Below are 15965 nucleotides of genomic sequence, written 5' to 3'. Positions count from 1 at the left end.
TATGGAGCGCGCAAGAATGATTGCACAAACGCATCTGTGCGCGTTGTAATTAGTATAATCCTCACGATACCTAAGAGATCGATACGTAGGAGATTGCAGCATATCTCTAGGTTCCTCACTTAAGGCTGGTTCTTTACACTTTGTAGATAGACTTTTACGGGATAGTCGCGTATATCATCAAGCATCTGCCATTTCAGGTTTTTCAATACCTGCGTGTCACTCTTCTATGGATCAAACAAACATGTTACCACTAGTCCTGCTCTTCTTTGTATACCTTAAGTATTCACTATTAGTCCTATTTGGTATGGGTCCCAAAAATTATTATAGGTTGTAAAGTGTAATACTGAAAATAACTTCAGCCGTACTTTATTTATGCGACCAGTTTCTGTACGCCATCTTCAGGCACGTTCACCAACGAGCGTGAGGAAACTGACCGCATGTGAAGAAGAAATAGGGGCCATCATTAAGTAACTGGTACCCTTAGACTTCTAGTTTCAACAACGCGATCTCTTCGTTCATCAATTGAAGAAGCAACCTTGTTTTGTAACAAAAATCCTTCATATACCGACGACATTGTCCTAGTATCCTACGAATGAGCCACAGACTATCCCTATTTTACGTACGTCTGAGCCTTTGTAATCGTTCCATTTCATATCCGTACAGATTTCTGCACTCAGATATTTGAGTAAACTGACCGATTGTATCATAATTGCTTTATGTTGTAGTCACAGGATCTTAGATTACTTTCATTTTCTGAAGTCCACTGTTTGACATTTCTGAACATTTTAGGCAAATTCTCAATCTTTGCACAACCTTCAAATCTTATCAACGCATTAATGAATATTTTTGTGACCTTTTCCCAGAAGGTATTTCATTGTAGATCATTGTGGCATTTCAGTTTATTATTTATCTTATCTAAGAGGCTATTAACATGCAACAGGAACAGGAAAAATCCAAATGCATTTCCCTAATACACGCCAGACGTTACTTCCACATCTGTTGGTGATTCCATACGACAGAACACGCTTCGTCGGCTCTAGCAAGATATCTACAATTTTCGTTTACTATTTCAAATGTCCGTAATTTCGATAGTAAGTCTAGGTGTGGTACTGGGTAAAAAGCTATCCGGAAGTTAAGACATACTGCAGATATCTGACTGCTCCGATACGCAGCTTTCAGTATGTCGTGTGAGAAAAGTGCGGATTGGGTTTCGCATGATCGATCTTTGCAAAACTAATTCTCATTCCCATGGAGAAGGTCGTTCTGTTCGAAGTACCTCACAACGTTTGTACTCAGAATTTGGTCTGAGATACTACAGCAGACGGATGCCAAAGATGTTCGATGATAGTTTCATGGATCTCTTCTACCACACGGATGTGATCTGTCGTTCCTTCAGAGAACTGGTCGAGATTTTCGTTTTGAAGTTTGGCAGTGTACGGTATAGTAAGGTTAAAAGAAGAGCTAATGCAGTCGCAGATTCTGTATGGAATCTGGAAGAGATTCCATTGGGCCCTGGAGATTTGTTCAGTTTTAGGGATTTCAGCTGTTTGTGTGAGACGTCGACACCAACAATTTTTTGTGAATAGGGATTGGAGCTATGCGATTATAATAACAATATGTCACAACAGAAAGCTCACATTTGGCCCGAGGATCCCGTATGAACGTCATCTCCACATACACATAAGTACAAATGTAATCTATAAAAACACGTTTCTGATTATAAGTAAGATTGTTGGCAAAAATATCTCGATACAAGCAAATAATAATTACTTTGTAGCTACTGGGATTGACTTTTTGTAAACTGAGGATTAAACTGTTGAAGTACTCCTGTACCTTCCTTCGTAAAGGAACATTTGTAAACAGAGTTCAGCATCGGTGGTTTTGCTTCTCTACCCTCAATTTCAGATCGTACGTGATCTGTGAGTCTTTGGCGCCACTGATAGCTTTTCAGGATAAGGAATGGTCCACATTCACGGATATAACAGGTAGTATCATTCGAAGCAAGGAAGTCTGATACACATTGGCTCTAAAATTCATACCGGGAGAGCTATGACCACTTATTCACATTCAATATTGAGAAACAAATCTCTTACACTACAAGATTTTTGTTTTCTGTAGTTTGGGAGGATGTATTATGGACAAAAGGAAAGAAAAATCGTCGGGTGGACATGGGCTGTAAACCGTATACCTCAAGAGCTATGAGCAACTTGTTCGGTAGAGGAGATGGGTTTCACATTAGTGACGAACAATCGTTCATACCTCTTAAGATATGCACTTTAGAGCCCATGTTCCCCAGACTTTTTGCTTCGAACTATCGTTCCTGTCATATCGCTGAATATTGGCCCCTGTATGTGACCTTGGGCTTTTTGTTTGGGTTTCTTCAGACATTTTGCGATTTGATTCTGCTACAGTAGTGATTGGAAGATTTACGTATAGTCATTTTGACAGTCAAGTGCGTTAAATTAGGATATCTTTATCTATTGCACTATGCTGTGTTTTGTACCTATTGTGACTTAGTCATCGCTTCTTTATACGTTTCTTTATACAGACTATATATCATAGAGTTTACTTCCCATCAGAAATGTAGTGCTATGTATGCTTTCTATCACTACTGCAAACAAAAGTGACCTACGCTGTTTTACAGGCACATGAGAATACAAGTAACCCACCTTCTCGCATAATGCTGTTGTATTAACAATTTGCTTATGGCTTATACCCAGACTCAACCTATCAAAGGCTTCTTCCTCTAATACTTCCAGAGGGGTTGCCACTACACCTTTTGACACGCTAACATAATCTCTGTCAGATTTATCTATGCTAACTGGAACCATATATGCTTGCCAAAATCAGTCCTAGCATGCAGTTTGTCAAGAAACTAAGCACAAGAATCACTGAATGCCCTTTACCCACATTTGGTAAAATTTCATTGGCTCCATAAACTTAGTTTTCCCAATAGTAAAATCCGATACTGTTATAATCAATGACGCAACACTGTTATTGCCGAATAGATGTAACTTATATCACGGTGCGGTAAGTCTTCTCCTGCTCACCAGATTCAGGCTGATATGGACGCATTCACCCCCGTGTTGACAAGAAACCTCTGTTCCACATCACTCACCAAGTCCTCTAAGCAGCATTCTGTCTGTCCACTGACCTGTGGAATGTTATGGTCTATCATGACTGCTTTCTAAAAGTAAAAGCATTTCTGTTTGAGTTTAATAGCTGCCTCTCCTGACAATGTTTCTGTGTACAACCCTAATGTCCATACCTGTAACATTTGACCTCTGGAGGGAATTCATGGTGATCCATCTGTTCTGTTGTGCCAAAATCTGTCTCCTCTCATTGCGCTGCCGTTCTAAGAGCTGTTGTTAAATCATTTGTATTCTCAATGTGAGGCGCTGCTACTTGTCGTGACGCACCGAGGAAGTCGTCGGGCGAGAAGTGGTCGTTGTCCCAGACCTGGAGGTGCAGCCGGGGCGGCGCCGTGCGTCGGGTGGAGCGGCCCAGCATCGGTCCGGAGCGCTGCTGCACCAGCAGCCGGCGCTCGCCCGGCAGGTAGCACAGCGGGAACACGAACCGCCAGTTGAACATCGCCTCGCCGTTCAACGACCGGTAGTGCACGTCCGTCGACTGCGGCTGCTGCTCCGGCACCCACCTGGACAGCGTTCACACATAGAAAATCGTCACTGCAGCATGTAACTTGGGTAGTTTAAGAATGGCAGTAGGTGGTCCACGGCGACGCCCGTGAGTGCGTATGCGACTTTTGCCTGACCTTTGCAGCTGTTGGGCAACACGACACGACTATGCTGCATATTGTGTACACCTTGAATAAAGTAATGGGGTCCTGAGCAGACTCGCACACAGCATTATTTTTCGGGGAGAAGATGGGGAGGCGGGGGGGGGGGGGGAGGGGCAAATCGGAAAGCTTGAACCATGGACCTTGCCGTTGGTGGGGAGGCTTGAGTGGCTCAGCGATACAGATGGCCGTACCGTAGGTGCAACCACAACGGAGGGGTATCTGTTGAGAGGCCAGACAAACGCGTGGTTCCTGAAGAGGGGCAGCAGCCTTTTCAGTAGTTGCAGGGGCAACAGTCTGGATGATTGACTGATCTGGCCTTGTAACACTAACCAAAACGGCCTTGCTATGCTGGTACTGCAAACGGCTGAAAGCAAGGGAAAACTACAGCCGTAATTTTTCCCGAGGGCATGCAGCTTTCCTGTATGGTTAAGCTTTCGAAATGTGGTGCTACAGAAGAATGCTGAAGATTAGATGGGTGGATCACGTAACCAATGAGGAGGTATTGAATAGAATTGGGGAGAAGAGGAGTTTGTGGCACAACTTGACAAGAAGAAGGGACCGGTTGGTAGAGCATGTTCTGAGGAATCAATGGATCACAAATTTAGCATTGGAGGGCAGCGTGGAGGGTAAAAATCGTAGAGGGAGACCAAGAGATGAATACACTAAGAATATTCAGAAGAATGTAGGTTGCAGTAAGTACTGGGAGATGAAGAAGCTTGCACAGGATAGAGTAGCATGGAGAGCTGCATCAAACCAGTCTCAGGACTGAAGACCACAACAACAACAACAACAATTTTATCTAGTGTGACTTTTTACATTGTGATTCAAACACAGATTTGATTAATTTTAACAGGTCAGACGGGCATACAGGAATTGATCTGTTGTTTTTATTCGCCTTAAATGATTAAGAAACGAGTTAATAGCTCACATTTCCACAAAGCTACTTGATAAATATTTATTTAATTTACAGCAATGTTACTGAAGTATCAATCTCATATAGTACTAATAGAAGGTTACAAATTGACTTTCAGTTGTAACCTAGAATGAGTAATGTTACGAAAGCATTTTGGTAGTAGAAAATTTCCATTGCATCCATCTAGTATAAGTCCTGTACGCGGCTTGCCCACAAGAAATACGGGTCCCGCAACGAAGTTGTTATGCCACACTATTCAGCTTGCCCGCCACACTTCGCGGAAGCTCAGCCCCGTGGAGAGCCCACGGGAAATCAACATGTAATTGAAAAGGTACCCACGAAAGATCTTAACTTTGTCGTGTGCTGTAGAGAGCTTGCATCCATTGAAACGCGCAGTTAAGAATCATTAACTCGTCTCAAATGGTTACTCGCCCCCCTCCAGAGATGGCTGCTGTCAGCCGTTAGATCTACAGGATCATGGGCTGTGACGTACGCGCTCCGGCCTATCTTTCTTCAAAAAATGTTCAAATGTGTGAGAAATCTTGTGGAACTTAACTGCTAAGGTCATCAGTCCCTAAGCTTACATACTACTTAAGGGTATACGGAATGAGTTTTATGATGAAAAAATCGATTTTTGGGTCAATGCATTTTAGAAAAATTTAGACTCTCCCGTTTAATACCGTATAAAATATTTGGATGACGTGAATAGAACTATTTTAAATAATTTTTTAAAATAATTTCGACACACGATGTTCCGCACCTTCTATATGAGACGCGAAATATACCTGATATAGACAGCCTTGCCAGAGATATAATTGAGCACAAGAGAGTTAGCTTTTCTGTTGGCTACACTGTTAGACAGTTGACAATAGATTCTGCACCATTTGTATTGTTTCCTTTGTGAGTACATCCATGTCATTGTTGTGAAAGTCGTATGTGGAGAAGTCATTGAGTTTTCTTTCCTTCAACATGCCAAGACCTAGTCTGAAGGTATTTAGAAAGCGTGTACATTGGCGCAAGAAAGTAAAGTGTACTAAAAATTCGTCTGATTCATCTTCATCAGTATCTGATGTCCCAGTAGCGACTAACATCAACACTGGTAGTGATACATTGAGTGATGCTGCTGCCACTACACCGGAAAGTGCTTCAAGAAGAAAACTAGCTGGAATTGAAGAAGAATACAAGAAACTAAATGCTGGGACTACAAAATATGAGGTAATTAACGTCTCTTTATTATCAGACGTTTTGGAGAACAATGTGTGCTGAAAACAATGTGGAAAATGTGGTGTTTCATTGAAAACAAACTTACATGTAGGACTTGCTTGTGAATTAGAGTTGATGTGCAGTTATTGCAAACACAGTGTTACTTTCTTCAATTCCTCACATGTTACTGCAGATACAGGTAAACTATACGATATAAACATTAGACTGGTTTATGGATTACGGTGTATAGGAAAGGGCAGGGCTGCAGGTGCCATGTTGTGTGGTGTGATGAACCTCCCTCCTCCACCTTCAAAATTTAACAAACACATAATTGCAATAGGCTCTGCTGTAGAAGATGTGGCACAGGAAAACTTGAAAGATGCTGTTGAGGAAGCAGTTGTTGAAAATAATAATAGCAGAGACTTGTCCATAGCTTTTGATGGAAGCTGGCAGAAGAGAGGCCACACATCTCTGAATGGTGTAGTAACAGCTACAAGTGTGGACACTGGTAAGGTAGTTGATGTGGCAATACTTTCCAAGCATTGCAGATGCAAGGAGAAAATGAAAACTAAACATGAAGAGGAGTGCATGGCAAATTACTATGGGTCAAGTAGTGGTATGGAAGTTGCTGGTGTAAGAAGTATTTATCAACGCTCAGTAAAATGGTACAACGTTAGATACATAAATTATCTTGGAGATGGTGACTCAAAGGCTTTCAAAGAAATTGAGGAACTGAGACCCTATGGTAACGATGTGAAAATTTCCAAACTGGAGTGTGTTGGCCATGTTCAGAAAAGGATGGGATCAAGACTTTGACAGCTCAAGGCTAGCATGAAAGGCAAGAAATTGAGCGATGGAAAAACTTTAGATGGGAAAAATAGACTGACGGATGCTACGATAGATCATATTCAGAAGAGCTATGGTCTAGCAATAAGACAGAATACAGCAGATGCAGAATTAATGAGAAGAGCAGTCTGGGCTCTGTTTTTTCATACAGCTTCAAACAATGAGAATCCCCAACATGGGCTATGTCCAAAAGGAGACGATAGTTGGTGCAAGTACAACAGAGGCAAGGTAACTAAGAAACAATACAATCACCCTCATCACCTGCCACCTGCCATAATAGATTAAATAAAACCAATATTCCGAGACCTCGCAGATATTAGTCTACTAAAGAAATGTCTTCATGGCCGGACTCAAAATCCAAATGAGTGTGTGAACCATGTGATATGGAATAGACTACCTAAAACTGTGTTTGTGGGTATAAACACACTTCACTTTGGCGTTTATGATGCTGTTTCATTATTCAATCAGGGCAATATAACAAAGTGCAAAGTTCTGCAGAAGTTGGGGCTCTGTGTAGGACTACGAACTGCCGCAGCTATGCTTTGCTTGGACAAGGAACGGCTCAGGTCTTCAGATATTGCCATAAAAGTATATTCAAAGATGGCTAGACAGCATAGCAGAGCCATCAGGAGGAAGCTGTTGGACGATTCTGATGATACAAGCTATGGAGCAGGCTTGTACTGAAGTAAAAACTTTGAAGCTAATTTCCTGTAACTTTAGTTTTTTTGTGTATAAGGCACATTTTCTCAGGGCCTATTTATAGTAGAAAGATGAAATTTTCTGTAGTTGTTCCTTAAGAGCTTCTAATATATCTGAGTTAAAAGATATGTGGAATTATTTTGTATTAATGGACGTAAATTTTAAAATACTTGTTAAAATGTATAACTATTTTCAACATTTACAAAAAATAAAATATCTGAAAAACTATACATTATTTTTTCAAAATTAATAATTCAGCATAAAAGCAGAACATATCTCTGCGTTCTGTGAAAAAATGGAGAGTATCGTCCAAATAACGAATGAGAAAATGTTCCTAACTTTTAGCTCAATTTAACATTGTAGGCATAGGGCGCTCCGTACACCCTTAACCTAAATTATCCTAAGGACAAACCCATGCCCGAGGGAAGACTCGAACCTCCGCCAGGACCAGCCGCACAGTCCACGACTGCAGCGCCTGAGACCATTAGGCTAATCCCGCGCGGCGCCTATCTTTCTCGTGGGCCTCGTAAAATATAGAATGTCTCCACACGAGTCATTCGATTGCATAAGCCTGCATCTTCCACACGAACTAAGAGCAGGGGACCCACGCGAAACTTTCGCAGTTTAATAGTTGGAAATCATAACAGTATCTGGAATAAGTGTAGTCATTGAGATAAAGTTAGTTGAGCAGGGAGAGAAAACATCTTTAATAACTAAACGAACGATGTCAAATAATAATGAATTTATGACACGTCCTTGTATTTACATTTCGATGCACAGAATTTTGAACAAAATTCTTTACAGACCATTATAATACATCGGTATAAACGAAAAATAAAGTAAGAATGTAATCTTCCTGTACTATTTGTTTTCAATTTTTTAAAGGTATACACAAATCTCAGTTAATTTATTTTCTCTTGAAAATGCGAATAAAGACGGGATTTCGTAAATGTAATCCTGCTCTTTGAAGCGTTTTTCCCAGTGGCTTTTTTATAGTGGTCGCAAATGCAACCTTAATAGGCAAGTACCCTCTTGTCAATTGAAAAAAACATGCTTATATCATATGGTGTTAAGTTTATCCGTGATATTACAACAATTTCCCCGGAGTCAGTCACCTCAGCATTAATTGTGAACAGGGCACCCGTGCGAAACTTTCGCAGCTTTATAGCTATAAATAATAACAGCGTTAGGAAAAAGTGTAGTCATTGAGATAAGGGTAGTTGCGGGAATGAAGAGAAAAATATTTAAAAATGAACCGAACGACACGAAATAATAATCATGAATTTATGATACATCCCTGTATATACATTTCCATGCACATAATTTTGAACAAAGTTCAATGACAGTAAGCACGTTAGGCCGTAGTAATAATAGGTAAATCACAATTCAAGGCAACAATGACAAATGTCGTTTCGGAAAGTATATTCGTTCAGAAAAATCAGCTTATTCGCCGGGCAGAGATAATGGACTACCGCAATGATCACGGTTATTACGTACGACAATGCTGTATACAAATTATCGAGTTAATAAAAACAAGTAAAATAGTATTTTTAACAACATAAATTGAAAAGGGAGTCTCTTATTCGTGATTAATAACCTAGCTTTGTAGAATATAGGTATGAAGCTGGGTATCCATGATGCCCTTTTGCCTACGATAGTTAACAGCCTCTTTACATTAAAATTTTCTGCAAATAGTAAGTTTTAGCTAAGGAGCCGGCTAAAAAACCCTTTATCCCTGTACTACTAGTACGTGTTGAGAAAAAGGGATGTTGACTTGCGAAGTAATATATGTGATAGAAAACTGACATGAATGACTTATTTATAGGACTACAACATTTTTGTTGTCTCAGGGTTCATTCGATTTCACAACGGCATACTTTTGCATGCATGCATATAAACGTAGGGGTGCTTTTTACAATTCCTTTGCACATCAATGTTTTCATTTAGATTTCACAAATATTCTATGTGACCTCCACCGGACACTTGGACACTTGGAACAACTAGACGATGATCAAACTTTTCCCAAGCTTTGGCGAGATTGTCTGTAGTGACAGCTGTTGTTAAAACGCGTCGTAATTCAGCCAAAATTTTGTAAGGAAAGTCACGAGGACGGATTCTTTCATACACCCCACAAAAAAATGTTATACCGCGTGATGGCGGACCTGTGGCGCCAATTGGGCAGTGAGAGATCAGTATCCCCATTACGGCTGATCGGTCATTGCTGCATCTCACTATTAACAAGTTCTCTCACATGCAGTGTTCCGCCGTGCTGAAACATGAAATTTTCGGAATGTTTTTGCAATCATGGGAGGAATTATATCTCTAACACATCCTCGTGCGCGATTACTGTAACCACATTTTCCGCAAAAAAGAACTCTTTCAGGAGAAACACTGCAAAACATATGAAATATTGGAAAGTCTCTCTCCTATTTAGCTACGGAAAGTCACTGCCGTGTTCCCCATTTTGTTACATTATGATGGTTTACTTACCACGTAAATGGAACGTAGTCTGATAATTAAATATTAAACGTAAAAGAAAATTGTTGTTTTTAATTTCTATACCCAGAATGAATTCACAACACTCTGTACGTTGTTATAACAAAACTTTGCGCGACCTCGAAGCAATAGGATTCTTTGTGTCATGTAACGGAACGTAGCCGTCACATACTCAACACGCTCACGCACCAGTTATAGTTATCTCTCGACTCACTCGATGACAAGACTTGTCTTAACTAAGTGTAAAAACTCTGGTTGATGACCAAATAGGCTCATAGTTTTAATACATCAGAAAGTTTCGCAGTAAGTGATGGGCATTATGTCATAGTATAACCAGAACTCTAGCGCATATGGCGGCTTGTAGCCAAAATTCACTTCGCTATGGAGCATGAATTGTTACAGAAGATTAACGATGGCACCTCCTGACCTGTTTCCCAACGAATGTTGGGAATGCATCAGTTACGTGAAAAGCGGGTTCCTCTCCGAAGTCATGCTCACGTTTGTCGTATGGGCCACATCGAGCTTCCGGGCGATCTAGTTTTCCGCTTTTTGTTATTATCAAGAGGATAGTTACATTAGCTGCCCTGCCTTACAAGAATCCACTGTGAGCCCAGTGATCTAAAACAGCAACAATAAACTGAAATGTCACTGTCTGCTGTAATAAGGCACTGTACGCTAACCGCCTGCGGCTGCCTACATGATACAATCTGGCTGGATTTCCCAAGTTATATTAGGACTTGTTGGGCGCCATTATGCTTCGAATCTGATTGCTGCCGACAGGTAGAGGTACGAGTAATAATCGTGGGTAAATAGGAAACGCCAATACAGCCTTAGGTCTCAGCTTCTGTCATTTTTATTAAAAAGTTGGCGTGTCTAAACTGTCTGCTGGGTGTAAAGAGGTTTTTATCTGAAGAGTCGAGGTATTGCGATCCGAAAGAATGAGTTCATGTGGCACTGATATTCCGTTATTTGTTTTAGATCGTGTCATAGGTGGTTTACTCAGAGGAGGGGGGGGGGGGTGAGTTTGGGATCCCTCCCACGGGACTACTTTGTTCGGAGCGTATCTGTCATGGTCGCCTACTGCCCCCTGATTCCTGCTTTTAAGAAATCGATGGTCTTTGGACTTGTAACTTAACTCCTATTGGTAACCGTCATCCCTCCCTTCCACCTCCCCTCTCACACAACTGCTACGTAGGACATAAGGTACGACTACATTTCCTGATAATTTTTAAATTACGTCATATTCGCATTTAGCTGTTACTGTTTTTATTCCATCATTGCAATTTCGGAATTTGTGACACTTACAAGCATGAGATTTAACGTTATATTATGTCACAGAAATACGTTGAAATAACGTTGTTGTAGTACTGTGTTACTCTTGATGATCAACATTGGTTGTTGTTAATGACATCAAAAGATCTATTATTGATAAGCAAGTGGAAGCCAGTCAATGTTATCTCTGCCCATGATTACTTACATTAACCTACATGTCAATAAAAATTACTTCATTAATAACACTAAATGATTATACTATCATCAAGAGTAACTCAGTCGTACAATAACGTTACGTTTAATGTATTTCTGTAACGTCAGATAACATGGAATCTTATTTTTGGAAATGACACAACGCCGAAACTGCAAAGAGAAATAGAAACAGTAACAGCTAAAAGTGAATGTGAGTTCACTTAGAAGATTGTAGAAGCTGTGGGCCCATACTACAAGAAATTAATTTTCTGATAATGTTGACGCAAAAAATTAAACACCCCATCTACCTGTGTTTCTGAACACCCCATAACAAATTTCAGTAGGCAACAGAGACTGCATGGCAAGACATGTTTGGCTTCCCAGACATTGATTTGTACAGAAGTTACTGAAGTTTCCTATTTATATACTTAACTTTGTAACTACTTTTAAATAAAACCATGTCATTGGCGTACACAATCACTTCATCATCTGTAAAGTTGGGTATGTCGTTTGTGTAAACAATGCACAGACTGAACGTAAAAGTTTTCTGGAAGTAGTCACATCACGTAAAATAATAAAAGACTTCATAACAAAACCGACCCTTACAAAAAAATTACATTTTTAAGGAGAGTAAGAAAGCATTCTTAATAGTTGTGTAGCATCTTGACCTCAGTTATATTTTTATGTAGTTTCTTGGCAATGTCTAAGACATTTTTATGACACAGTACTAACGTACCTTTCAGTCTAGTTAAAAATATTTTTTTTCAAATTACAGTCCTCACTGACATGGCTGTTTCTTTTTCAGAAAATGTAGCTGGGTGTAAGAGAGAATGACTCGATAGGTGCACTATTTGTACTTCATAGAGCTCATAATACGCTAATCTTTTTCAGAACACAAGATTAAGTTACATTAAAGATACATAGAATTCATCAGATTCAACGGTATCCACGTTCGGCCCATCTTCTTCCTCCCCATAGACAATCTACGTTTTGAAAAAGTTTTCGCTGTCACTCGTCAAATAAGCAAAAGGTGTTGTAACGTCTTGAGTTTTAGATTTCCTAATTTTGACTACATTCTGATAAATCTGACTGAAAGTCAACTCATGTGGAAGGTTCACCGTTCTCCGAAGTGCTACCGTACGCCAAGGTCTATCACTGGCTAGTCTGCTTTGCGGATGTGGAAAGGTGTTGGATGTTTTCGAGAAGAGGTAATGACTGTGACCTAACCATCAGATACTTCAATGACCTGATTCTGTTTCTTACATGAAACTGAGGAGAAGTCTTGCTCATTGGGCCGAAAAGTATGGCCTCTCATGGAAAAGATGCAAGTCATTCATGAACATTTTCAGACTATACAATAGCGTATACAGAAGATATATCATGCAGAATTATTATTGTGACCAGCGTTTCCAACCAGAACTAAATTTCTCTTCAGATGGTGCCTACTTCTCAAGCACTGAAACAATAAAGAGGTCACTTCATTCTGCCCCGTCTTTGCAACGACTTCACGATACGTAACATAACTGTTTCATCACTGGCAAGGCCGTAAACGCAGAATACATAATGCCATAGCTGTATCACATAAAATGTTGCGTTAGTTGTTAGCTGAGGTACAGGAAGGTTCTTTGCATGTCATCATAGATACAACTGTCATCAACCCCTGTGGGGCATTCTGTTGAAGCGTCTTTTTAGTTAATAAAACGCTTCCGCTTTTCTTAAGTGAACTTCTTGAATCGTCACTGACGCTAGCAGCAGATATCCGTTTCACTAAAAGCGTCGCAGGTAAAACAAGCCTCAAATTGAGGATTTTCAAATGATATACTGAAGGTACTGAAAACTTCCCAGTAGAGTTCGTACGGCACATTAATTTGATATTTATCCGGAAAAAACTCAGTGAATTTACTTCACAGTTGGAGTTTCAGGCAGATACCTTTTGGACAAATTCTTACGAAAGGGAAACCTCTTGGTTTACATAAAGATATGTGATATTCTACAAGGTCTCTGAGTGGCCGAACTGCACGAAGTCTATTATTGTGCTTGCCTCTCATACCCTTTGCGGAACCGTTGTCTGAGATCAGATGCTGTTGGATAGTGCATAATCGATGTCGACAGATTGTATGAAAAGCCATGAATGCCTCTCTGCATACCGATTAGTCTGTTATAGTAGCATCTGCAGTCACTCGGGCTTCCTTTTTGTTATCAATACTGTGTGCAAAAGGGATTCTGGACAACGAACCTGAACCGGTGCCATCACCATCACTTGCTCCCTCTTCATGCATTATTTTGTGCGACCTTTTTTGTTTCACATTATCAAAAGTGATAAGACCAGCCAAATAGGAATCTTGTGCATTTTTGACTCCATTCTATAGAACTCTGAGAAAAACTGTTGCCTTTGTCAGTGTTGTCGTTTGAAAGCACCGCAGTCTTTTGCATCTGCAGCCAAAGGAAGCGGTGGTCAGGTCAACCTACTCATCAAGAAAACAGATGGATAATTTCCTGGTGGAAATAAAGAGTGCAGACAGTGCTTTTTCATGTATTCTTCGCCCATCAGCTTCTTTTTCATAATACATTTTTCTTTCTTTTTGACGTTACTGCTTTTTAGGCCATTAAATACTATCTCAGAGATTCTACAGACATTGAACCGTCATTTACGAAAGAGTAAACTGAAATAATCCAACAAGTACCACGAAGATCGTGTGACTAGGGCCTCCCGTCGGGTAGACCGTTCGTCGGGTGCCATTCTTTCGATTTGACTCCACTTCGGCGACTTGTGTGTCGATGGGGCTGAAACGATGATATTAGGACAGCACAACACCCAGTCCCTGAGCGGAGAAAACCTCCGACCCAGCAGGGAATCGAACCCGGGCCCTTCGGATTGACATTCTGTCTGGCTGACCACTCAGCAACCGGGGGTGTAAACCACGAAGGTGAAATGAACACTGAGGGCGCATTGTTGTTTGCTTTCACACAAAATAGCTCTTGTCAAATGACAAAGGTTGCTTTCGTCAGAAGTTATTTTGGCAGAGGCTGTTTTTGTAGAACCATCATGTTGTTAAGCTGTAATAAATCACGACAAGAGATTATCTGCCTTATCTGGTTAGAACAAAGTGCGAATCTCGGGGATGACTACAAGACTGCGCTGAAATCAAGAACTAAAAAAATTGAAAAGGGTTGTTTTTATTACGAAGTTTTCTGTCATAAATGAATAAAATCGATATTTCGGTTACGGGTACATTGACCACAACGTCAGTTTTATCCGTTTAACAACAGGCGTTTTACAACATGATATGACTTAGCACATATAAAACTTCTATATAACTGTCACCGGTAGAAGAAAGTCGATTTCGGGGAGGATAACAAACATTTCAGGTTCTAAGAACATATGTCTGTAAATGGATATTTCTGATTCTAGGGACCACTTCATGTATTCTCAGAATTTCTGTGAACGTTTGTGCAGTTGGTCATCGCTCTTTTTCAGCAACATGATGTATGCTGTGCCAAACTTATATGTATCACTGATCACGTATCGATAACTACCATGTGGTATAACAGTATTGGTATGCCTCTGAAGTGCGGGGTGTGGCCAGATACCGGTCCGGCATAATAGATTTAAAATAAAACCTATGCAGCTCAAGTCAACATTTTAGTCATTATATATGAAATAACCCATATTATGTATAACATACAATACATTCCTGCTAACGGCTGTGATGGGCGAAAAAGAGTTGTTTAGAGTGACTGCCATGTGAGTCCGTACATTCGTAGAAATATGAACTCTCACTCATGTTCGCCATGAAATGGCGTCGCGGGCAAGGAAGAATAACTGGGCTCATTACAGACGGAGAAAAATCCTGGTTAAGACAGGACGGGGAAGGTTAAAGAATCGACTGTGAAGAAACCATTGCACTATTTAAGGAACAACATAAAAAATTATCTTGATAGCTGGGCAGGAATTTGTACCTCAGTTCTCATGGGTGCGAGTTATGTGGCATAACCACGCGTCAGCTGTCGGTCACTGTGTCACAGGCAGCATATTTGTGTCTTACATTCATCTGGGGTATATTTATGTAGGTCACCTGGCACATTATCCCACAAGTACAAGTACAGATCGTTGTGGTTTGGCGACTGAGTAGGTTATACAAAGCGGTTTCCTTTGCTGAATTACTGTCGGGGGCAAGCGTTGTCGAGGTGCCTCTACAACCTCCCCCCCCCCCCCCACCCCCACCCTCCGTCTTTCTCTCTCTCTCTCTCTCTCTCTCTCCTATTTTTTATCCAGTTGCACGGGTTCTGCTGTTTCCATGATTTGGCAAATTTGTACCAGAACAACGGTCGTTGAACCATCCAGTGCAACGAAGCAAAAGAATACAGACATAGACAGATGCTGTGAAATAGTTCAAACATCAGGCAGTCAAATGCGGTTGAAACAGCCGTCGGGCTGTGCTGGGGTGATAAGACACAACGGTCTGCTGTCAAGTGGCGAAAAATAGGCTACTTGAAGGAGTTCCAAAGCCAGGCTGGCGCTGGTGAGAGCCGGAAGCGACCTTT

General features: G+C 40.7%; 1 protein-coding gene across 1 annotated transcript in view; it reads right to left on the bottom strand.

The window, feature by feature from the left end:
* Window positions 1-15965, bottom strand: part of LOC124594154 (otoferlin-like) — a 171566-nt gene that overhangs the window by 12363 nt on the left and 143238 nt on the right. Inside the window, exon 16 of the mRNA XM_047132512.1 lies at window positions 3420-3655. Within this exon, the coding sequence (XP_046988468.1) occupies window positions 3420-3655 (236 nt within the window). The remainder of the gene's footprint in view (window positions 1-3419; window positions 3656-15965) is intronic.

Source organism: Schistocerca americana, chromosome 1, assembly GCF_021461395.2.
Source record: "Schistocerca americana isolate TAMUIC-IGC-003095 chromosome 1, iqSchAmer2.1, whole genome shotgun sequence".
NCBI classification, from domain to species: Eukaryota; Metazoa; Arthropoda; class Insecta; order Orthoptera; family Acrididae; genus Schistocerca; species Schistocerca americana.
The sequence above is the reverse complement of the archived record's forward strand: the minus strand, read 5'-3'. Positions and strand labels throughout refer to the sequence as shown.